A 25080-nucleotide genomic window follows, 5' to 3' on the forward strand; every position below is an offset into this window, starting at 1 on the left:
TGAATTTGAAGTATCTATCTACCGCATCCTAATATGAGAATTAGTATAGGGGATACTTAGGGTATAGATATTAATTTATATATTATTAACGTAAATATTAGAATAGATAGTAAATTTCCTTCATTATTAGGACTATCTTCCCCTCTTTTAATAAAACCTCTATTTTATAAGTATAAGGTAGACTATACTAAATTTTAAAACTATTTAAATAAGGCTCAAGAGGGGTACTAAGGAGCCTTAACCATTTAGAGGGTAGTATTATATTGAATTTATAATATTAGCGGTTTAAAAGATTAAGTACCTACGTAGATAACTTATACAGGTACTTACCCATCCACTCGCAGTTAACCCACTTAACCTAGAATACACACGTAAATCAAACTTGGCTAATTTATCTATATAAACCTTATAGCGGTAGTTTATATACTAGAGACAAACTTTATAGAGCTTAACTAACCTACTACGAGCCGAGAGACTATAGCTCTTAAGAGAGCTATTATTAACTTTATTTAGTAATATAATCCTTTATCCCTAATTAAAGTAGTTATTAGTATAGTAACTTACCTACTCCTTCTTATAGGGTAGTAATATCTCTCTAATCTATAAAACGATATCCTCCTGCTTTTTGCTAAATTGACGCTATAAAATAGACTAAGCGCGCTCGAATTTATTCATATCCAAGGAGTAAATTATATATTACTATACAAAGAATAGTATTAACTTTATATTAGTAACCTAGTTCGGTAAGGGATTGAGACCTACTTTCGTTCTAGTAATTGTAGTAACCCGGGCGTTACGTCGCTTTAATTCCTTGAAATTTTTCTTATTATATTATTATTATACGTCGTAGCTAAACGGGGAGTTAGGAGACAATAAGGACGAAGTTGGGGGTAAAGAATAATATGCCTAATCTTTCTTAAAGTAATTAATAATATTATAATTAAGATATTATATATAATACTACTATTAGATATTGGGGAAGGTTTTATTAATTACTTTCATTAATTAGGGGTCGTCGTTAGTTATAGCTACTATAGGGTAAAGGATTTCGAAATCTTCAACCGTTTCCTTAATATACTTAAATAAGAAAGTGAATCCCTCCTCTCCTTCGTTATTAAAAATCGTTTGAAAGATTAGTATAAATATCTTCTCTAGTATTAAGATTACCCTTTGGACGAAGGGGAGGTTATAGCAGTTGGTTTTATACGTAGCATTAATTAGTAATATATATAAGAACTTTAATTATATCTGGCGCTAGCGGTTAGTTACTTAAAATACGTAGCGTAGTATATTATTATTATCCCCCTCAAAGAATTCGCTCTTAAATATAAGGGTATAATTATAGTAGTTATTATAAACCTTCTTAAAAAAGGCGTAAGTATCATTATAACCCTCCCGCAAATTATAGTATACAATTTAGCGTATATTATCGAAGTCGCTATACGTCTAAGGGATTTTAGGATACTTCTCCCTTACTATAGTTAGAATAATTTATATTATAAGGTCGCATTATAGTAGAAGGTTACCTAGAAACTAGTTAGCTTTAGGGTTAACTTCTTAATAGAAGGTTTTAATATAGAATATAAGGTAGCCTTCTAGTATACGTAACGGAGGATAGCCTTGGTGTATTAAGTTTATAGCCTAAATAGTTTACTTCCAATTTATATTCTTCTTAACTTAGAATATAATTTTAAAGGGATAGTAGCGCGCCTTCTTTCGTAATATAGACCTCCTCTTTAAATTCTCATTATTAACCGGCTGAAGGCAATACTCTGTATAATCGCAACGGAATATAACTTTAATAATGGAGCCATCCCCCTCGTATCCCGGCTTTTTGAATTTGTAATTACATTAGGTTGAAATATTAAAGCAATAGCGACAATAAAAGTTAATAAGGTAGGCGAATAGCTTATTGTATTTTTCAACGGGCTCGATTGAAAAGAAGGGGTCGTTTGCTAGCACAATCTATATAGTATCGGGGTTAAAGGAGGCATCAAAATTAAAAGTAGAAATTAAATTGCAATAAGCGCACTTCGATAGTACAGCGGCGGTTAATAAGGGTATTTAGTACAATCGATTAATTAAGAAATTAATTGAATTTAGCTACTTTACGTATTTTAAGAGGCAATTACTCTAGTAATGTAGAGTGCTGGCTGGTGTAGAGTGTTAGTATAATATAGAATACTAGTGCGACTGCGTGTAAAGTGCTGGTGTGATTGGCCGTGTGAAAAAGGGGAAAAGAATTGACTAAGGTACAGCGATGTTACTTGCATTGAAAAGACGAAATTTTGCGGGTAAAAATGGGGTTTTCAATGTTAGGTGTTATTAGCTGAACCGCCCCATTTTTCTGTGTGGAGGTGGGTGTGCGTAAGTTTTTGGGGGGTGCGGGCAAGTAAACTCTATTTATATAATCCCCTACATAGTACTCCTTTTTAATCTTCCTTCTCCTTCTTCCTTATTATAACTTTTAATAAAATAATTTCCTCTAACTATTGTTACCCTAATCCAATCGATTTAATTTTCAATATAGAGGGTCCCTCCTTTAGTACATCCTTAGGTTCTATATCCCTTACAGTTGTACTTCTAGAATTTATATTCTTTATTCGTACCCTTTATAATTTCTTTAGTAATTATCCTTCTTCGAACTAGTATAGTTTCCTTCTTCGTTTTCTTTAGCCCTTATACTAATTTAATTAGTATCGTTCGTAAGATTCCTTACCTTTACTATACTTTAAATTTCGCTTCCGTCTTATATAGTAATAAACCTAATTCCCTTAACGATTTTTATAAGGTTATTATTAAGAAGGTTTATTTTATTTCGACGATTAATAAATTTCTTATTCTTTATATTTCCTTCTCTCTATTATTATTTAACTTCCATTTTAGCCGGCGGTACCTAGAATACTACTTATTCTTATATTTATAAAATATATATATTAAATATTCCTATAGGCCTTTACAACGCTTATAATATTATTTAGGCGATAATTATTACTATAGTATTAGGTAGTTAAAATAGGTTCGAATATAATTTAGATACTTTTATTCGTATTATTAATAATTTCGTTCGTTATATATATATACGTTTAAAGTAGAATAAATTACTTATTAACTATAAATATTTTTTCTATACTATTAATTATAGTATTATTAATTTCTAGCGAAAGGGTTATTATAAATTAATTATAAGAGATGTTCGTTACGGTCGTATCCTTTCTTTTCTTAGCAGTAGTACTATAAATTTAATTTAGATTGCGTCCGGCTTTAATAGTAATACTATTATTCCTATACGTATTATATCCGGTAGTAGTAATTTTACTATTCTTATTTGTATAGTCTCCGGTTTTAGCGGTAGTAATTCTATTCCTAGTAGCCCTATAGCTATTAATACTCTTAGCCACCCCCTTATAAACGATAATTAGGTTTAGTAGCGCTATAAGGTTATTACGAATTAGGTTCGTATAATAGAATTATTTAAATAATTTCTTAAATATAATTAAATATTTATTATATAGTATTTTTCAATTCTTATTAAAATTGCAATTTAGATAATTCTTATAATTAGTATAATTATTATTTCCCTATTCCTATCCTTTTATTCTAATATTATTAATATTCTATATTTTTCTTAGGAATACTTCGCAATTTCTTTATACTACTCTTCCTCCAATTCAATTACTAAATAGTATTCTTTTAACCTCCTTAATTTTAATACCTACAATAAAATTCTTTCGGCTTTAATTCCGTCGTTTAAGAACTTTTAAAATTCCTCCTTTATTAGTAATTAGGTTCTTAGGTTATTTTAGAAGTTATTATCTATATTAAAATAATTTAGGATAATATAAATAAAGGTTTCTTTTTCGAGTTTGTAAGTATAAATAGGGGTTAAAACGTTTAATACTTTCTTCCTATAGAAGAAGGCCCGGAGGCCGATAATTTCCATTTTAATTTAAATAAAGAGGGAGCTCTTTATTTTAATTAATAGGTACAGTTTTTCTTTATTTTCTCCTAATTTTTAGTATTTTCCTTTCTTCTTCTTTATACCGACTATATATTATTAGATAGTTTCTCTATTAAACTTAGGAGTAAGGTTAATAACAATAAATTTATACTATTATTTTAATTTTATTACCGCTATTACTAGGTGGTAGTTGTAGCGTAATATTTATTCCTAATTTATCATATCTTCTAACTACTCCTCTCGGTCGGCGGCTATTAGTTTTAAGATTTATAATAGTAGTAGTAGGGTCCTTAAATCCGGAGGAGGACCGGCTACTATTATTAATAATTTCTCTATCGGTACTTATTCTTCGGCCTATTATACTTTAATTATATTACATTCTAATTTATTAACAGATAATTAACCTTTTAATTATCATATTTAAATATAGTTAAATACTTAGGTTACTATCCCTTAAACGAACCGGATTTAGTCCGTCCGGGCGAATTTTTCTTTAAAGGTTTAAACCCTTTTATTAAAGTGGAGGTTAAGTAGCGGATAGAATATTTCTATTTCTAGGTTTCTTATTGGTATAATTTTATACGCCCTAATAATAACTTTTAAATACTTAATTTAATATTTCACTAGCCTAATTACAATTTTTTATAGTTTCCTATAAATTTTAGTTAATTAGTAGAATATTAAGGCTTTATATATAATAGTATTACAAATATATTTAGTATATATTTCCTTTACCCGAATAAAGGAGTAACCCTATATCTTCGTTACTAATTTTATAAGTATATTCATTTAAGTTATTATTTTTTATTTTATTACTTTTATATAAACCTTATAATTGAATTTATAGTTTAATTATACCCTTAGGAATTATATTAATTCTATCGGTTAAAGTACAATATCCCTAAATTAGAAAATTTCCGTCCTTAGTGCTTTTATTTATATAAAATATATTAATTTTATTTTAATTACTTTAAATTCTATACTTTTCGTCCCTACCTATTCCGAATATACTTCTTATACTATTTATAATATCCAATAATTTTCTTTAATAATATAGGTTATTATTATAATATTAACATTATTTGTAAAGCCGATTATAATTATATTCGGGATTATTATTAGCTTTTAGTATAATAGGGTAATAAAGAGAATAAATAGAATAGGGGAGTGGGGGGAGTTTTATAGTATAATAATAATAATTATATAGGGGTGGGATGATTTATTATTGAAAAAGAGGGAACTTCTTTTACCGGCAACGAAGTTCGTTATTTACTTAATAATTTATATTAAGAATTGCATTTCCTATAGGGTATATAAAAGTTATTTATAATTAATTCTATTAAACGCTCTTTTTAAATTTAGGAGTATAAGGGATATTACGGCTTCGAATTTCTAAATTATATATATTATATTAGTAACTACTTAGATCATAAATTCTATCGAACAATTTATTTAATTACTTATTTAGCCCTCTAGTAGGAGGTTGAATTCTTTAGCTACTTACGTAAATCTCTTAGCTATAAATGCTTTAAAGATTTTTCTTACGTTATTAAGTAGCGATATTAGTCTTTATATATTTATTAACTTTTATTAAGTAATACTCTTTCTAGGCTTTTTAAGGATAATTACTTTTATATTTTTAAATTATTGTAGGAAGTAGCTAAGTTAGAGGTTGGCGGATATTAAGTATATTATAGTCTATTAGAATAATTGCCTATATAATTTTAAAAATCTATTTAAATATTAATTAACCCTGGGGGCTTTATTAGGCGCTATTCGGGAGAGTATATCCTAAATATCCTCCTTATTAATTAGTTCGCTAATAATTATCGGGTTAATACCCTTTAATAATTTAATTTAATTCGGTAAATAATTTATTAGGACTTCTACCTTTAGGAAAAAACGGTTAATAAGGATCTCGGCCTTATTATTATAATTTCTAATTTGTATTACCCTTTTATAGGTTTAAAGGGTTAATAGTTTAAGTAGATTTATTGGACGGTAGCTTCGGGTCCGGGCCTATTATTTTAGTAATTAGAATTAATTTAGGTTCTTTAAAGCTTCAGTAATATTATTACGCTACATAGTTTATTAGGCTTTTATAATAATCCTTTTCTTCTTTATTATAGCTTTAATAAATTCCCTTTAGTTTAATACTATTTAGTACTTAAATTACTCCTAATATATCCTCTACGCTTCTTTCGTAATTATTTTATATTTTAACGTCTACTAATTCGCTCTCCTTCCTCGATTTTTCTTCTAATACAGGACGAATTCTTCTACAATATTTATAAATTTTCCGTTAAATTTGCAAAAGGCGTACTTAAGGTCCTCTATTATATTAATTCTCTTTAGGACCAATATCCGTTTTTCTAACGCTTCTTTTACCTTCTCTATATTTATAAGATTCTAACTATATCCTCTTTTTTCTTTAATTTTTTTATTTTTTCTTCCTACTTAGACTTAAATTTCCTAAGGGTAGTGGTCCGAGCCGGTTTGCTCGTACCGCTGTACTCCCTAGTACTCGGCTTCGACCCCTAGTAATAGCTATATATAGTCGATTATTCTATCCCTTTCTCCTTATATTGCGTTCCCGAGTCTAGTCGGTTTACTACGGGGGGTAAATAGATTGAGTCTCTAGCGTCGTGCCTATGTAAGGAGGCGAGCGGCCCCTGGGCTGGTCCTGTTCTTTAGGTCCTAATTGGGATGGTGGAGGTTGAGGTCCCCGATAGCGATTAAGTTTCCCGCCGGAGGTCCGGCCTCGATGAATTCGAGGAGCGGTGACCCCCACTGATGTTCCGGTGTTCCCTGCGTAAGGATGAGGATTAGGATAGAAATAACGAACTAGGGAAATATTAGGAGGCGAGGGTACGAGAATAGAGGACGAGAGAGGAGGAGGTAGTTATTAAGATATTATTAACTTCCTCCCTCTCTAAAATAGAGTCTATAGAGCTATTAGACGTTAGTATTTAAAGTAGATAGAAGTAGTCCATAATACACTCAACACTACCAGAATATCAATAGATTATTAGAACTACTACTTTGAGAAGATTAGGAAGGTTACGGCTATCTTAATGTTTGGTACTATGTCTGTAGATATTGTAAAATGCTAAATTACCAGTAAAAACGGCTATATTATATAATAGCTATTATTTGGTGGGATAGGGTACATATAGGGAATGGGGTGGGTGCGGGGAGGGATTCCCTAATAATAATACTGATAACGGCCGGCCGCTCCGGGGAAGAGGAGTATACGGTAGACCCCGCAGTAGATTTAAATTAAGACGTAGTAGACCGCCCGGTAATAGAATTGGTAGTACTTAGGGTAGGGCTAGATTAAGAATTGGCTTAAAAATTGGTAGTATAGCTCCTTCTAATAGAATTAGCTTAGGAAGGCCCTGTAGAAGACTTCGTAAGAATATTAGTACTAGTAATAGACTGCCGTAGTTGAGAGGAGGATAGATTGGTAAGAGTAGGATAGATTGGTAAAAGCGATATAGAATAGCAATTGTTACTATAGTAGATAGATGTAATAATAAATACTTTTAAGCGTACTTTCTATATTAATAGTTGTTGTATATTATTAAAGTCTTTACAACTTTTAACCTCCCCCTCTCTCTTTTTCATTACATTTATTAACTATCAATTATATTAGTCATCTTCGAAGACGATAATCTTAAACTCGAGTAGCGCCTCTACGATATATTGAAAGAAGAAGAAGAGTAGCGCGATTTACTTGCTCTTAAGCGCTAACGAATTTCTACTGGCTGGGTCGGTACTAAAACCGTATTGCTAGTTAAAAATAAACTTATTTATAAAAAGATTACTACCGTTAAGCTTTATCTCCCTATCCGGCTAAAGTAGTATATCTCCCTCGTTATTAATTATAATTCAACTTATTCTGACTTGGGATTTAGGTAGTTGAATTTTACTACCGGCTTAGAACCTTATTAACTACGAAAATTTACTATAAAAAAAAAGAAGAAAGGAGTTTAGCTCGATTTATTCCGCGTACCCTAATTAAATACTTTATAGTATACCCCTTTTCAGAGTAACCGTTAATAGTACTGAGAGATAGTACGTCTTACGGCGGTCTTATATCTCCTATTCCCCGGAATAGCCCTACGTAGTTAATATTAGAAACCTACAACGGACAAGATTGGAAGATGAGAAGGATTTGAGAGACGTTAGTAATATATATTTAAACGTTTGAAGGAAAAATAAGGTACAAGTAGGGAATTGAACGCGCAAACTCTCTAAACTTATATTAGTAGTAGTTGCGGGCGTCCCCTTAACTACTATACTATAGGCGTCCCTATAGTACCCCCGGTGGGGTTAGTAATGGGCTTCCCTCCCCGCACCCACCCCATTCCCTAGAGGTACCCTCCCCCACCCGAAAAAGTGGGACTACAGCTGGATGACAACTGGCAACGAAAATACCATTTCATCCTTACAATACAGTGAGTGCACTTCACGATGCTTCTAACCTAGCCATTTTCCTTATATTCGTACTTTATATAAGGTAAGTACGCGGCTATATCGAAATGCTTAACGATTTGGAACGAGGATAATAAAGGATGATAAATTAAGAAGATATTGGGAGGCGAAACCTTGAGCGCTGAGGGCGAGAGAAGAGAGGGTGAAAAAAGAGAGTACGAAGGAAGAGGGCGCAAGAGAGGAGGATAGCATCGGGATATAGTATAGCTATTTAGCGCTGTATGTCCAGTAACATTGGAAAATGCGAATTACCAGCAAAAACGGCCAGTATTATATGACAGCTGTCATTTGGTGGGACTGGGTACCTCTAGGGAATGGGGTGGGTGCGGGGAGGGAAGCCCTTAGTAATAGTAAGGTAGTTGGAAGTAAATTATATTATTTAATTAGAGCATTTTAGAAACTATTTACTAAGTTTAGCTGGGTTTATAAGTAAGATAATAAAAAGATTCGCGGAAGGGGTTAAATCTGGTGATGTTTTGGCTGGTGTTGTGCTTCTGAGTGCGAATTCGAGTTGCTAAGAACCTTCCCGTGCTTCCCGTCTTGGCGTTGGCGTAAAAAAAAATTAGTGGCGATTGATTGGGTACATCCGACCCAAGTATGGAGCTAGTATTTCGCTTCCTAAATGTCTACTAATATGGGCGTTTCTCTGTCTTCCTTGGCTATATCCAGGCTCCGGCCAAGGAAACTGTATTTTTTAAAGAAAAAAAAGAAAAAAAAAGAAAGGAGTTTAGCTTGATTTATTCTGCGTACCTTAGTCGAATACCTTATAATTAACACTTTTTTAAAGTAACTATTAATAGTACTAAAAAATAGTACGTTTTACGGCGGTCTTATGTCTCCTATTCCCTAGATTGGCCTTATACGTAATTAATATTAGAAACTTGTAGTGGATAAAATTATAAGATAAGAAGGATTTGAGAGAGGTTAGTAATATAATAATTAAGCGTTTAAAGAAGAAATAAGGTATAAGTAGGAAATTGAACGCGCGGATTCTTCAAATTTATACTAATAGTAGTTGCGGGCGTCCCTTAAATTACTATACTACGGGCGTCCCTATAGTACCCTTGGTAGGGCTAGTAATAGTAAAGTAGTTGGAAGTAGATTATATTGCTTTATTGGAGCATTCTAAAGACTATTTGTTAGTTTATAGGCAAGATAATAGAAAAATTCATAGAAGGGGTTAGATCTGGTAATGTTTTCGTTGGTATTGTGCCCTTAAGTACAAATTTCGAAATGCTAAGAACCTTCCCCGTGCTTCCGTCTTGGCAAAAGGATTTGATTGGGTGCATCCCGCTATATGTGGGTCTAGCTTTTCGCTTCCTAAATGTCTACTAACATGGGCGTTTCTCTGTCTTCCTTGGCCATATCCAGGCTCCGGCTAAGGAAACTGTATTTTTGTTACTACTACGGACTAGATCCTTATAATTAACCGGATCTTCTTTAAAGAAGGTTACTGCGCTAGCTCTAACAATCTCACTAATATAAGGATTCCAAATAAATATAATACAACCGTAAATATTGTTAAAACTAATAAAATAACCTTTCTATACTCTAATGCGAAATTTATCGCCTTATAGTTGCTTTTTTAATTTAATAAAATAGTAAGCCGTATAGAAGTAAAACCTCAAATACTTAAAATATAGCTTCTGAATTTCGTTTAGGAAATTGGCCGCCTTAACGAGTAGTTCCTATAGATTCTTACCTCTAATATTGGCTTTTAAAGGTAGTAAATTAAATACTCTAATAATGTAATTAACGATAAAGGGCTATAAATGCTTTAGGATATTGAAATCTATTATTAAAGTTTTAGTGCGTTGTATAATAATAGCGCTAACTCTCTCGATTTTTCCTTATATTTATAGGATATAAGGTATTAACTTTGATAATTCTACGCCTTTTATACGTACTTATTTAACGATTTTACTATATCAAAATTCTTTAGTATTAAAACCAAACTTTAGACTACTATTAAAACTAAATACCCTAATTTTAGGCCTACCGCTTTAAAGCTCAGCCTATTTCTTAAACTCTTTAATCTATATAAAGGCATCGCCCTTATTAATTATAAACCTTACCTAATAGAAGCTAGTAATCTAATTAATAAAATAAATTATATACCTATATCCTTTATAGCCAAGTAAAGTATAAAGAACGATATCGACGTAGATATATACCAATAGTTGAATTGTAACTTTATTAATAATTTTAGGGATTATATTGTAAGCCTTAACTTTAACGTACGCCTCACAAAAGTAGTCTTAGGTATTACTTAATTTAATACTGGCCGCCTCGTAAGCTTTAAGAACTTAGTCTTTACCTACGTATATAAAGTAATAATATATTGTTAAATAATTAATTAAAACTATTATAGTATAGCGAATGTTTTAGGGAAAGTGTAATTAAACGTATACTAGTATAATTAGAAGGTCATTAATCCATTTGTATTAAATTGTAATTTTACTGTACGCTGATATCTAATTAGATTTTATATTCTAAATTATACTGTTATTAAGAAGACCTCTCGTAATTAATAGATTCGTTAGGGTAGATAGGTTGTAAATACAGTCCTTAATTCTAACCTTAATAATTATATTATTTAAAGTACCTATAGTTAATTCGACAGTGCTAATATAGTAAACGTAAATCGAAGTCCCATTACTAATTGTATAGACTAATAGATATAGAAGTAGTTATATATTTGTAAACTATTTAAAGTAATTAAAGATATTACTTGCACAACCAAAGTCGTAAATAACTAAATCTCGAATACTATCCGGTTATTAGTATTACTTTAGAGCTTATTAGGCTTTAACTAAATTACTATAGGTATATTGGAGTTGAAATTAATAAAAATAATCGATTAATTAACTACTTTAATTACAATTAATATACTCAATAGCTTTAACTAGGGGCTTTAATAAAAATCTATATTATTACCTATACCTAATATACCTATAAATATTCCGCTTCTATACAATAAGGTAGAGTTAATAGTAGTAGTAGGAGTAGTTAAATTAATAGAAGCGGTATTAGTAAGGGTACTAGTATTTACCCCGACGGCAACCTTCTTAGCTATTATATCCTTCTTAAGCTTCTAAATATTGGGTGCCTTCTTAGGGTAATAGACCTAGCAAATATCCGCCTTCTTACTAATATAATAACTACAAGAAATATACTTCTAAATAGTATAAATCTTCTTATTGCAACTAATACAATCGACTCGCTTACTATTATCCTTCTTCTTATTAACCGGGCCACTATTATTATTATTCTTATTAGTATTATTATTATTATTATTAACCGACTTCTAAATATTAACGTTAATATTAATATGTAATTTAATGTTACTAATATTACCGAACTTAACCAAAAAGGAACCAACATCGAATTCGTTAACTTCCAAGGCGGCTGCCTAATATCTAGTATTAATAGGGTAAATAATCTTTATAGTATTATAAGAGAAGGTAACCTCGAAGTCTACATCGATCTTGAATTTAGCGTCTTTAATACACTTTTAGAGCAAAGTATGACGATTAAAGAAAGAAGTTATAGTATTAAAATTAGCGTGCTTAATAGCTAAGTACTCGGCGAGGACTTCGCTACGAGCTTCCTTAGTAATATAAATAACATAAAACGAAATAAAATTATACGTAACCTTTAAATTTTTACTAATTCTATTCCAATTATTAATATTCAATATAATATTAATATTGGGGTTCTTAAAGGTAAAAAGCAGGATCTTATTAGTATTAATACGTCTAATCCACTAAGTATTGTACTTCTCGGGCTCCGTTGCCTTATTAGGCTCCGGGACTATATTAAAAACGTATTCGGCAAATTAAAAGCAATTAAGCTCGGCTATAAATCTCTAATGCTAGTTAGCGATATTGTAGTCGCCAAAGAGGGGAACTAGCGACGAGCTAGTAATCGTCGTAGGTATAGGAGGGTTTAATATATTAAGAAGAAGAAAGTTAGTAGTCGCTAAACTAGCCGTTGATTGATTTAATTTATTCGATAATAGAATCGTTTAAATTGGGTAAACCTCCGCACACCCACCCCAAGCCTACATACACCCAAAAACCAGGGAAATGTGGGACCGTGCAGCTGATGACACCTGACATTGTAAATCGCGTTTTTACCCGCAAAATTTCGTCTTTCAAATACACACAACATCGACTCTAACTTAGTTATTTCTTTCACTCTTTTTCATACGGCCAGTCGTACCTATACTATACACCAGTATTAGTACTCTACACCCAACGTTATTTACTGGGCTAGCACTTTATACGCGCGTATCCACAATAGTACTATATTTATACCCTCAACGTACGTAACCTTACTCAAATCAATTGATTTTAATCGTCTGTAAATGCTCTTGATTGTGTGCAATTGCTAACGGTTAATAGATGTCGCCTCAAGCTCTCCGCAATACTCCTTCCTCTGCGCAACCTCGTCGTTGTTGCGATTCTACCTCCTTATTATTTATATTTGCAAGTAGCTATACATCCTTCGACGGCGATGCTGAATAGGCTGTACCCCCTAACGACGGCGCCTTTATTCTGCCGCCTACCGACTTGAATATTGCTATACGAGAGGTTATTAAAATATATTGCCGCTATAGATTTAGGGTATCTATACTTCGTACCGACTATTTTATAACGGGACTATATAAGGGCGAACTCTACCGCAAAGTCTACCGCTATAACTATGCCGAAGCTACGCCCAACGCAAATACGAATTCCTATAAGAAACGTTGTACAATTATTAGAAAGATTACTAATAAGTGTCCCTTCCGTATTGTAATTTAGTACTTGAAGAAGAACGGCTATAAGTATTCGATACGGGCGATTGATCGTACGTACTAAGGCTATCCCCTATTGTAAGATTTATTTTATTATTTAATCTTCCAATAATAATCTTTCGATATAGAAAACTACAATTATATTACGGGTCTCCTTCGCTAACAAGAATTAACTGTACGGGATATATATGTAACGGTTAGAAAGTAGTACCTTAAATTGCTTCTTACGTATAAAGACTTTAATAATATACGCTAGAGGTTACGTTGATAAAATAATAGGGGTTACGTTAATATATAAGCATTTATATACGTTATTAATAACGATAAAATCATTGTACTTAAATATTATTAATTTGACTACTATTGTAACGATAAGGGTTAGTAGGAGGAGGAGCCTACTATACTCCATTATAATCTTTAATATATAATTAAGTAAAGAAAGATATAGAGGCGATATCTATATACTCTATTATTCGACGCTACGTATAAGACAAATCGCTATTATATATTAGTGATATAGGGTATTATAGTTACCCCTGAGAGGTTATTAATACTAGTCTTTTAAACAGTTATTAATAACGAGAAGGATGAAGGGTTTGGTTGGTTGGTTGAGTATATTAAGAAGATTATAGATAACTTATTGGTTCTTAAGCCGGCGGTTATTATTATTAACAGTAATAGCTAGCTTATTAGAACTATCGACCGAATTTTCCTAAACGTTTAATATTAGTATTGTATATAATATATTAATTGTAACGTTATTAAGTACTTTAAGGATGATTGGGAGCGTATGGAGTTAAATAATTATAACTAGTAATTTAGTAATTAAAATGAGGGTAGCGAGGAGTTTAGCGAGGAGGAGGACGGTAATAATAACTCTAGCGGTAGTTAAACAGCGGTATAATAAGTATAGCGAGAAGTAATAGATTAATATAATTAAGATGATCTCGATCGATTACACTATATATATAAAAAAATTAAGATAGCTACTAAGATATAAGCTAAATTGGGCCCGCTCCCTACGAGGGTTACTAATATTCGGGTAGGGTTTTTTTACATATAATAGTATATGATCTATACCCCGTCGGTACTAGACTTTGAAACTACCTTATTATTTCTATATTACTAGTTTAGGGAAGTATAGGAAACTATTATTAAATAAATTACAGCCGAGTTACTCCTTTATAAGAAGGAGTGGGTTGGTTGTTATATAAGGTACTACTTTAATTGTAGGTAGCGTACTATATCACTAAATGAATTTAATAATAGCTCCCTTAAATTATATAGGTTATTTACTTATAGCGGGCTAGTAAATTTATACTATACTAGTAATAAGTATATTACCCGCCGTTATATTAATTTTAAAGAGGAGGTTGTAAAGGCGGCCTTACGTATACATATAGATTGGATCGGGCGCCTATAGGTAGGCAATACTCCTCTTAATATAATAATATAGGTATATAAGTTACTTACTCGCTAATATAATTAATTGAAAGCCACTCTCCCTACTACAAATTATCCCAGTATACCCTTTAAACTATATACTCAATAGTTTAGAGCCTAGTATAGCCTCCCTTATACCTATAAAATAGAGGTAAAGAGGGAAGTTGGTAAGACGGTCTTAGTTATAAAGGATGATTATCATCTATTTTAGCATTTAATTCAACGACGGGTAAAATTATTACCATCTTCTCGCCGGTTATCCTTATATTAATTATTACGTTAGGATACGGTAGATAGATATTTATGTTTTTACTCGGCCGCTAAGGGTATGCCTAAGGGTCGCCTTCCTAAGTAGGGTGGCCTATTTGGCGATGAAGCCATTCTACTATTGTTTAGCCGGGTGACTTAGAGAAGGAGAGTTAGTAGGAAGATTATTAGCTAGAAGGTAGTAGCGCTTTGTAGTAGATTGAGAAATACCTAGCCTATACGAATTTTAGCGCGGTATAACTACTCCTAATACGAGGTGGGGCCTAGTATTGAATAATTAAATACTTAAAACGAGATACGTAGTTGTATTGAGGTAGTTGACGATGAGGATGAAGATGACGAGCTGGGTAGATATTGGGAGGCGAGGGCGAGAGAGTAGATGGCGAGGGAGACGAGGGAGGAGGAGGTTATTGAGATATTATTAATAGCCTCCTCTGATGAGCTGTTTGAGCTGTTAGATGTTAGTATTTAGAGTAGAGTAGAGCTCCCTTAATATTATGAAAGTATTGCCAGACTGGCGCTGTTAGATTTGCTGTATGGGATTTGCTGTATGGGATTTACTGGGTTAGAATGTGCCAGATATTACAAATTACGGTTTTTACGGCTAAAACGATGTATTTTACATGACAGCTGACATCCCTCCTTTTTGGGTGTATGTAGGTTTGGGGTGGGTGTGCGGAGGTTTACCCTTTAAATTACTTAATTTAATAATAAATAAACTAATAACTAATTCGTTAAGTAAATCGATAATTAATTCAATGGAGGGTAAACCGATACTTGGTTCGAAGGAAGGGTCGCTGAATAATAAGTGTTGGCGAGAATCTTTATATAACGAGGCTAGTTTGTAGGCGAGCGGGCGAATCGTCAAATCGACGAAGGTTGCAGTTGCTTCTTTGAACCCGGTACTGCGGCGCTTTGTTGAAATTGAAACCGACGATACGCTTAAAGATGCGCTTTGTCGCTTGTCAAATGCAATCACAGGGAAGGTTAGAGAGGGCTCATAACCTGTGAGATCACCAACGAAATTAAGTAGTTAAATGTAGTTAATTGAATACTACAGAGAGAGAGGGAGACTAGTAGAGTCTGGAAGGTTAGATATAGTGCGGTTTGGGCAGGGTACAGAGTAGGGATTGGGCTGTGCCTAGTGAATGCCAGGGACCCACCAACAAGGTCGTTCTATATAGGTATATTACGGATAGTATTATACCCGGGTTTACGATAGAGTACTAATATATATCTAATTTATATATTCTTAAGGTTGCCTTTAATATAGTTAACGGCGAACGAAAGGGAAGTACGGGGGTACTCTTAAAAATATATATTAACGTTATAAAGGTAATTTCGTAGCTATAAGAAACTTTCGCCTATAAATTTAATAATATTATATTTAGAATAATATTCGGTATAGGCTAGTATAGTCGTAGCTAATAAAAAAATAGCTATAATGACGGCCGCTAACGAAAGGATAGTAAAGGGTAGTATAATAGAAATATAGGTCTAATTATAAAAGAAATAGTCCTAATAATAGAATCCGGCGGGGATAAAAGAGTAATTTCCTACCGAATTTTATTTAACGAGGCCTACAAAGGGGAACTACTCCTATCAAAATATATACGAAGGGAAATAGTTAAAAAGGAGTTTAATTATAGTAAAACGAAATTCAAATAATTACTATTTATATATAAATTCATCGGCTTCCAAAAATTAGGAATACAAGCGGGGAGTTTAGGGCAGTGTAGGGGGGTAATCCTCGTCGCTATTTACTTCAACGGACTCTATAGTAAGTTAATATTACTATAATAAAAGTAATAGAAATTATATTATTTTAATTATAGTAATTGCAAGGGTAATAATATAAAAATAGTAGGAAATAACTTTAGTAGTCCAAAAAAAAACCGGCTATTATATATATATATTTTAATAGTACCGGTTCAATTCCTAAAGGAAGAGCTATTAATTTATTAGGAATATAAACGAAAAGTAGATTACAGTAATTATAATTATAACTATACGTAGGGAACAGTAAGTTAGGGGTCAATCTAAAGGTATATTTATAACTACTAACTAGAATAACTTATACTCGAACGAACCTCTTTTATACTAATATAAACTTTGCTTCCTCGCTACTAAGCGTAGTAGAATCCTACCCCGGCGTATCGCCCTAACGCGGCGCTGGATTATCCTTCCTGCGAGGCATGTTCGTCGTACGCTCGTTGCGATGCTCCTAGGTATAAGCTTAGTAAACCGGGTAGAGCGTTGTAGCGTTGTAGCGGCCTCTTCCTAGCGGTTGCCCCCTTTAGCCTCCTGACACTTTATATAGGTAGTAATAATATTAAGGATTGGGTTCTCAACTCTAATCTACCCGCTAGAAACTGATATATTAATATATAATACAAATAGTTAATTTAAGAGGTAGATAGGAAGGTATTTACAATCGAGCACTTACCGAGTAATAAGATACCGGCTAACAGTCTGACAAAGCCGTTGAAGCTAAATAAATACATAAGATTTATTAAGTTGATAGGTATAGTCCAGAAGAAGGTTCCCTAGGCTTAAAACATCATCAACACTATAAAAGATATCACAATCCAAATAGTATATAGAGATTTAGACTGTTGGCAGTCTTCCAGTCCATGGGGGTGTGTTGGTGGGTCCCGGGCATTTACTGGGCTGGGCACAACCCAGTCCCCACTCTGTGCCCTACCCAGACCGCACCACATCTAGCCTTCCAGACTTTGCTCGTCTCCCTCTCTCTCTCTCTCTCTCTCTCTCTCTCCATAAAACACTCAATCAATCGTATCCAACCGCTTGATCTCGTTGGTGATCTCACAGGTTTACTATGTGGCTTGTCCTATATTAATCGGTCGTCCTTCAGAAAATTTTCCCCCTCTTTTATGAGAGAGGGTTAGTAAAAGACTCCACCGCTAACCTCCAAGTACGTGTGAGCACGTAGGTGCGACCATTAGACAGCTGTTCGCGGTCGGGTGCACGGACTACTGCGTAACTGCATGTTGAAACGAAGCATTGGCCTCGGTACGGATACAAAAAGCAACTGTATAACTATGCCTTTATGGCCACCAAAACTAAATTCCTGCTACCGCTATACCGCCTGCCCGGACAAACCCCAAGCTGCAACACTGATCAAAATCCCACTCCTCCCTTGGTATAAAAAACTAATAATGCCGCTGTCACCTATGCAAGCATCGAAGAAAAACAGTGCCCGTTGTTCTCGTCACCCAAACGCCGCCTACCCAAGGTACTTGAATCCGTGGCTCTACCAGTTCAACACATTGTATATCGTCTTGCGGGGATCACCCTCGGTCTCGATCAGGTACCGCTCTTTCCTTTTCTCTATGACGCTTGGGGTGTTTTGTTGAGAGAAGACCCGGTTCAGCGTGTTGGACTCATTCCGCAACTGAGAACGGACATATGAGACGACGGTGTAGACTGTTTCATGACGAAAGGTCTCCAGTTAGGACCAAACACGAGCAATACGGCGCCGCCGATGGACAGGTTCGCGCTGGGGCTGGTTATGCTTACCTGCACCAAAGACAACCAGGCCGGGTACAACCCTTGGCAATAGTGCCGATCTATCATGACATAAGCATACATTCGTCAAGCGGGATGAAACGGCGGGGTGGCCATCTACCTTATGGCAGGCGTCTTGAGAAGTGTCTGTGGCTGCGAAGACACACGCAGGGGCATAGTGGGCCTGAAGGGATTTGGGCGGTAGGCAGTCATCTGTGTGTTTTGATGTGCAGCGCAACTAGCTGACGTCGAGTTCCAAAGGCCCGCCTTAGGTAAGGATAATGGTCTAACAATCAGTCGAGGTCTGGTGAAGCAGAGGCCGAGTAGGACCGATTTAATCGGGGGAAGGGGATATTTAATTTGGATATAACGGGCGGTATTGCACGCAATCGGACGTGTGCGGTTCGCGTTGTCTTGCTGGAGTTTTGGTTCGGTGTTGCGGTTGTTGGCGTGATGTGGTCTCTTGAAGGCGACGATATGGGGTGACGGTGGTGGCCCAGCGAGACTGCGAATGGCTGCGAATGGCTGTGAATGGTTCGATGGAGGCTATGGGTGGTGTTTTTGGTGTCCTCGCGGCCAATTCCGATCGCCAAGCTCAACCGATTCTGACCAGATCTCAGCCGATGCGAAGCCTGCCGTGCCTGCTTCGAGAAGCACCTGCTCGGGCTCAGCTGAATTGGAAATGGGTTATGCTTCGTCAGAAGTCCATTTGTTGCAGGATACGATACCGGTTGATTCCGACTCTGAGGCTCTCGACATGGTTCCTTCCCCAGGTTTTGGCTCAGCTCGCCTCAGTTGCTTTTGCACGTTGCGTTGTTGCTGGATGTTGCCCCTGTCCCTTGTACCCATGGCCAACTCGTGAAAAACTAGGCGACCATCGACATGGTACTTCGGTTCTCGTCGGTTTTTACCACCTCAACGCCGTGCATCTGCGATTCGCTCACCAAATCTGCGTCTGGCGATGGCTTCAACCTGGCATCAAATTCAGCCACTGTACTTTCCCTAGCGTGTTTGATCCCATTGTCATGTGGGTCTGTTTCGGACCCGTGACTATCGGTCATATCACAGATCTCGCACTCATCTCGCTGTTCACGTCCCTCCCCAGGATTGGCCATCATCCTTCCAAATGATGCCATCGCCATCCTCTTATCTGATATGCCCCGGGGTTTGGAGTAAAATGGGGGTCACTCACCTCACCGTGCCCATGCCTTCGATTTGAGAGTCGGAGTGTGACGGTTCATGGCTTTGCTTACATATCAAGAACACTACCATCGCTCATTGCGTGATTCGCAAGCAGCTGTCGTCATGGCCTCTCCCCTCTTGATGAGGCATCCGATCTGCCTCAGCTCGTGTCTTTAATAGACCAACGTGATGTCGAGTTCTTCACCAGAACAACGCTCGTCACCTCTTCGATTATATTGCCACGCCGCTCTCCCTTCTGTCCGAGCGAATTAAGATGCCAGAATCTTGCAAACAACTAGCCAGAAACCAGTCGAAAGCCAGTCTCAGGGCTGTCGTGCTCACCCAAGATGCCTACCGAGTTCATCAGCTTGACATTTCCCAATGCTTCCACGGAGATCAATCCGATCCCGGGTGCCGGCATTGATCCTGCTTACCTGGTCCGCTATGCCCGGACGCTCGATGACTACGACTTCAACTACACTCTTGTACCCTATGATTCTTCCTCCTATGACCCTTTTACCATAGGCGCCACTATTGCCGCCGCCACCAAGAACCTCAAGATCATCATCGCACTGCGTCCAAACACGCTTTATCCAACCGTCGCTGCGAAAGCACTAGCCACGCTTGACCAGATTAGTTCAGGTCGAGCCGTTGTACACTTAATCGCCGGCGGAAGCGATGCTGAGCAAGCCAAGGAGGGCGACTTCCTACCTAAAGACCAGCGCTATGCCCGACTCGAGGAGTACATCCGCATCCTGCGTCGCGCCTGGCAGTCCGCAGAACTCTTTGACTGGAATGGCACGTTCTATCAGTTCAAACAGTTTTCCAACCGCGTTCGTCCCGTCAATGGTACCGGCATCCCAATATCAGTCGGTGGCTCATCGGAGGAGGCATACCGGATTGGAGGCGCCTTGGCCGACATCTTTGGCCTCTGGGGCGAGCCTCTGAAAGAGACCAAGGAGCAAATTGACCGCATTTACCAAGCAGCTGCTCGAGCCGGCCGCCCCAATTCAGACCGTCCTCGCATTTGGGTCACCTTCCGGCCCATCATTGCTGAGACAGATGAACTGGCTTGGCAAAAGGCATATCACACACTGGATGTTTTGAAGGCGAATCAGGCCCGTGTTTCGGGAGGAGGAAGCCAGGCGTCCGACAGCAAAGCGCAAGTTCGAGACCCCACACCGCAGAACGTGGGCTCTCAACGGTTGCTAGAGATTGCTTCACGTGGAGATGTTCATGACCGTGCGCTCTGGTATCCCACCGTCACTGCTACCAACGCTCGCGGCGCATCGACCGCTCTTGTGGGATCCCCTCAGACTATTTCTGATTCGATCCTTGACTACATTGATCTCGGAGCCGAGCTCATTTCCATCCGTGGCTATGACAACTTGAACGATGCCATTGACTATGGACGCTATGTTCTCCCAAAGGTGCGCAGCGCGTTGCAGAAGCGCAAGAACAAGGGGGTAGATTCTGCGTAGAGATATTGTGGCTTTGCCAACTGTTACCTATCAGACAGACAGACAAACATAACGTTAATGATAGTCCTTTTCCATCACTGCGGGGTTTCTCCGTAGTGACAAGATCTTATGAAAATTCCTTGCCCGTCTGTCTGTCGATGTAACACGACCAAGACTGCGGACGACTGAAGTCATGCCTTTTGAGGTCATTCCCAGTCTTGATTCTTATCCAGTCGACCAACATTCATATCCCTTACCAGAGTTGCCGTGATCTTGGACAACTCTATGCGGGAAATCTGCTGGCCTGGGCAAGAATCGTACCCTAGCTTCCACGGTCCGTGGAAAAAGGACGAGTCAACTGGCGGGACAACATGCTTTATGGTGTGCGTTGGTAGCGAGGAGGACACTTACCAGCATGAAATACGTATCCAGCTCTCATGCGTCCTCTTTCAACCACCGATAAGTTTGGACACTCGCGCATCGGGGCCCCAAAGTCCCCTGAAATGATTCATCAACCACGGATTAATAGACAGAATGCTGCTCTCTAAAAAGTGCTTACTCCTTATGCTCAGTCCACCTGGAAGAGCGGGCTGGGGCGGCGTCATGGAAACAGGTCCAAAGATAAAGAGAGCTTCTTTGATGTAAGTTTGGAGAAAATAAAGCGTTCTTCAATCTTCTCGCGGGTCTTCTTCCAGGTGTTCAGATTACGGTTCATATAGTAAACGAATGACTAGAAAGCACAGGAAATGGTATTGCTTGCAGCATTCACTACGTCAGTTGCTGCAGCATACCTCCAGACATCCCGCAGCGATATAGCCTCATTTCCGAGGCCCTGAGTCAGTGATTGATCACAGTAAACCTGTTCCTGTCACAATCACTGAGACGGTCGTCCGGAGCGCGAACAGTTATATCATGAATGGGCCGAAGTGCAGAACGTTAAGGGACGCCTTGAGGGGGTTACCAATCAGGAATACGCAAGTTCAGCAGCGGAGGAAGCCCATGGTCGAAGCACACCTCTCGAAATTCATCATCAGGTCATTGCCAATAGCGTTCTCTACATCGCGCTCTTCATGATGTCAATCTGGTCGGAGAAAAGTACCTCGCCGTCAATGTCGAAGGTAGTGAAGGTCAACTGATTGTCAAGATGGACGGCTTTTTTTGGGTTCGGCAAACCTGTCAAGCCAGGCCAAGAAGAGGCCGATCACGCTGTCGATGGAATCCTGAGTCTGCACGAGATCGCTCATTGTGGACCCGGCTGCGAGTGCCTTGACCGTCTCCCATCCTTCTTCGGATCGGTTGTAGACATCTGGGGGTGGAGGAGCGCCGAGCCGGCCGGAGACAGGGCTTGTGGGGTGCGGAGAGATTGCTGACGTGAAGAATGCCGTCTGCGCACATTTTCCGCCATGACTGCAAGATCAGCAGGCTGATATAGGACATCCCCAGGGTGGAAGTCGCCATTTGCAGATGTTGATGGAGGCATGTTCCCCTACATGGGAAGGTACCACCCAACTGCCTACCATAGTGAGTGCTTACTCCTCGAGATGCATCCACGGTCTTTTTGTCACAATACATCGTCCCGTCCGTCGCTAGACGATTGTGCGAAACCTGATCTTGAAGCACGAGATGGAAACAAAGGAAAAGAGCAGTCTACGCTTGCAGCTCGTATCTTCCTCCCGTCTATCGTAGGTACCTCCTGGGCATACCTATGTTGGTAGTACCTGCCCTGTCTTCAACGAGAGTCCGGTGTCTCAGCGTCTTTGATGATGTTGTCATGAGCTATGTATTTGACGAACTTTCCGCTGGCATGCCCGACATAACTCGGTAAACTGCCGCAGTGAGGGCGGCTATTGAAACATGTTTCCATGATTTTGGGTCCGCCTGGCACTGCGTGTTATTGTCCCGGAGGGTATCGATAAACTTACACGGCTCTACCAATAGAGAAGGCATGGGCTTCCCACCAAGCACGGAATTTAAAGGTGCCTTCCGTACGTAAACACATTCTTTCCGTGGCCAGCAGCGTTGTGCTCGTTACTCACGTGGCCAGCCTTTGAGCTGCAGAACGGGCTACTGAACGAAACCTTCAAGCATCATAACGAGGCCAACTCTCTATTTTGGTGGTACTGTGAGCCATGTCATAGACCATTCAATGGTTTCCCAGAGTCAAAAGAGCGTCGAATGATGAGAAGTGATGTTACCACGTGAGGCCTGCTGTCCTAAGGTTACAATGTATTGTAACTGCATGTCGAGCATGGCGGCGAGCATTGGTTGAGTCATCCGATGATGCTCAACGGCGGGGATATGGAATAACGAAATGTGTACTGCGGTTGCACCGATGTTGGCCAATGACATCAAGTACAGACGCTCGGTCTCGCGTTGTGACCTTGACAGGGCATCGACGAAGGCTGATCATATATGCTCGAAGTGGAAGTATCCCAGCGTTGACGTTGAATAAGTACCTAGCTGCCCTCCAGTCTTGATCAAGGTTCTTGAGAGGTAATGGGTGTGGCCTCTCGACAGAGCACGACCGAGCCATACTTGAAAGCTCGTGCTCGGTCCACGATTCACCAGTTTCCAGACCCTCAAAATTTTCTTCGTCGACAAGGGCATCTATTGCAAATACGTTAACCGGTTGACGTCATGATAATCAACATATCTTTCACCATGTTGCTGGCCAACATTGGCCTTGCAAGTGGGTCGGCTGACTTGCGACTGATCACTTACAACATCCGCTATGCCGCAACATTACTATCAACTAATGAGGAGCCATGGGCTGTTCGTCGGCCTTTGATGGCCTCGCAGGTCAATTTCGAAACCAGCAATCGCCCAGAAGCCTTGATCTGCATGCAAGAGGTATTGAATGAGCAACTCGTCGACCTCCAGTCGGATCTTGGAAGCAATTGGAACCATGTTGGGGTTGGTCGGAATGATGGTGCGCAAGATGGAGAGTATTCACCCATTATCTACCAAGCAGACACCTGGCGACTGGATAGGAACAAGACGTACTGGCTCAGCCAGACGCCCCACGTGGTTGGGTCTACGGGATGGGATGCTGCCTTACCGCGTATCGTTACAGTTGCGCAGTTCAAGCATCGCACAACAGATGTGCCTCTGGTATTCATGTGCACGCACTTTGACCATATGGGGACGGTTGCCCGGAATGAGAGCGCCAAGTTGATCATCAAGATAGCTGATGAGTGGATGGTCCAAGGCTCCAACTCAACGAAGCCCGCTCCTGTGTTTCTGGGCGGTGACTTGAACCTGGAGCTTACAGAGGAGGGAAACAAGACTTTAACCACCCCAGGCGCTTTCCAGGACATCAAAGACCTCGTCCCCAAAACACACTGGTACGGCAACGCCAAGACATCGACTAGCTTTACCACATCGACTTTGGACGATATGCGTATTGATTACCTGTTCGTGCGTAATCCTCGTGGCATCCAATTCTCAACGTATGGAGTCTTGACCAACAAATTCGAGGATGGGGTGTATATTTCGAATCATAGGCCAGTAGTGGTGGACGCAGAAATGCTGGCATGACTGTGTCGCCAGTGAAGATATGACTTTGAAAATGTCTGGAGCGGTATTCCAAGAAGGTGTCTCAAGAATCATCGGATGTTTACCCCAGGCGCCAAAACGGTCAAGCTTTGAGTGAATCAGGACAAGGAGATAATCAACAGTACCAGGCTTAGAGCGACAGAATGGAGCGTCGGGCACGCCGGTTTGAATGGAGTATACCGCTTACCTACTGAGATAATTTATTTGCTACTCGTCGTGGACTGGCGGACAATGACCGCTGCGCATTAAGTATATGTACCTAACCTTCCGTATTACGAGCCAAGGTTCGATACACGTATGTCTTCTCTCCCTCGTCAGACCAGATTTTTAGGTAGCCTTGATTTCAGTACTTCGAAGATAGAGCTTACTTAGGGCCGGAGGGTGAG

At 38.1% G+C, this 25080-nt stretch overlaps 3 protein-coding genes across 3 annotated transcripts; 2 read left to right on the top strand and 1 right to left on the bottom strand.

Annotated features, from left to right (window-relative positions):
* Positions 1-17832: 17832 nt before the first annotated feature.
* On the bottom strand, positions 17833-21736 carry NCU05338 (hypothetical protein). The gene is made up of 3 exons (XM_958177.3): positions 18619-21736; positions 18510-18559; positions 17833-18416 (listed from the first exon to the last, which is right to left on the bottom strand). Exons 1-3 carry the CDS (start codon positions 18708-18710, stop codon positions 18244-18246), a joined length of 315 nt encoding a protein of 104 aa, XP_963270.2. The 5' UTR covers positions 18711-21736; the 3' UTR covers positions 17833-18243.
* NCU05340 (alkanesulfonate monooxygenase) lies at positions 18802-21958 on the top strand. The gene has a single exon (XM_958179.2). It carries the CDS (start codon positions 20027-20029, stop codon positions 21158-21160), a length of 1134 nt encoding a protein of 377 aa, XP_963272.1. The 5' UTR covers positions 18802-20026; the 3' UTR covers positions 21161-21958.
* A 1199-nt stretch (positions 21959-23157) lies between these two features.
* On the top strand, positions 23158-25066 carry NCU05341 (hypothetical protein). Its single transcript, XM_958180.3, has one exon. It carries the CDS (start codon positions 23777-23779, stop codon positions 24674-24676), a length of 900 nt encoding a protein of 299 aa, XP_963273.3. The 5' UTR covers positions 23158-23776; the 3' UTR covers positions 24677-25066.
* Positions 25067-25080: the final 14 nt, after the last annotated feature.

This window comes from Neurospora crassa, linkage group II, assembly GCF_000182925.2.
Source record: "Neurospora crassa OR74A linkage group II, whole genome shotgun sequence".
NCBI classification, from domain to species: domain Eukaryota; kingdom Fungi; phylum Ascomycota; class Sordariomycetes; order Sordariales; family Sordariaceae; genus Neurospora; species Neurospora crassa.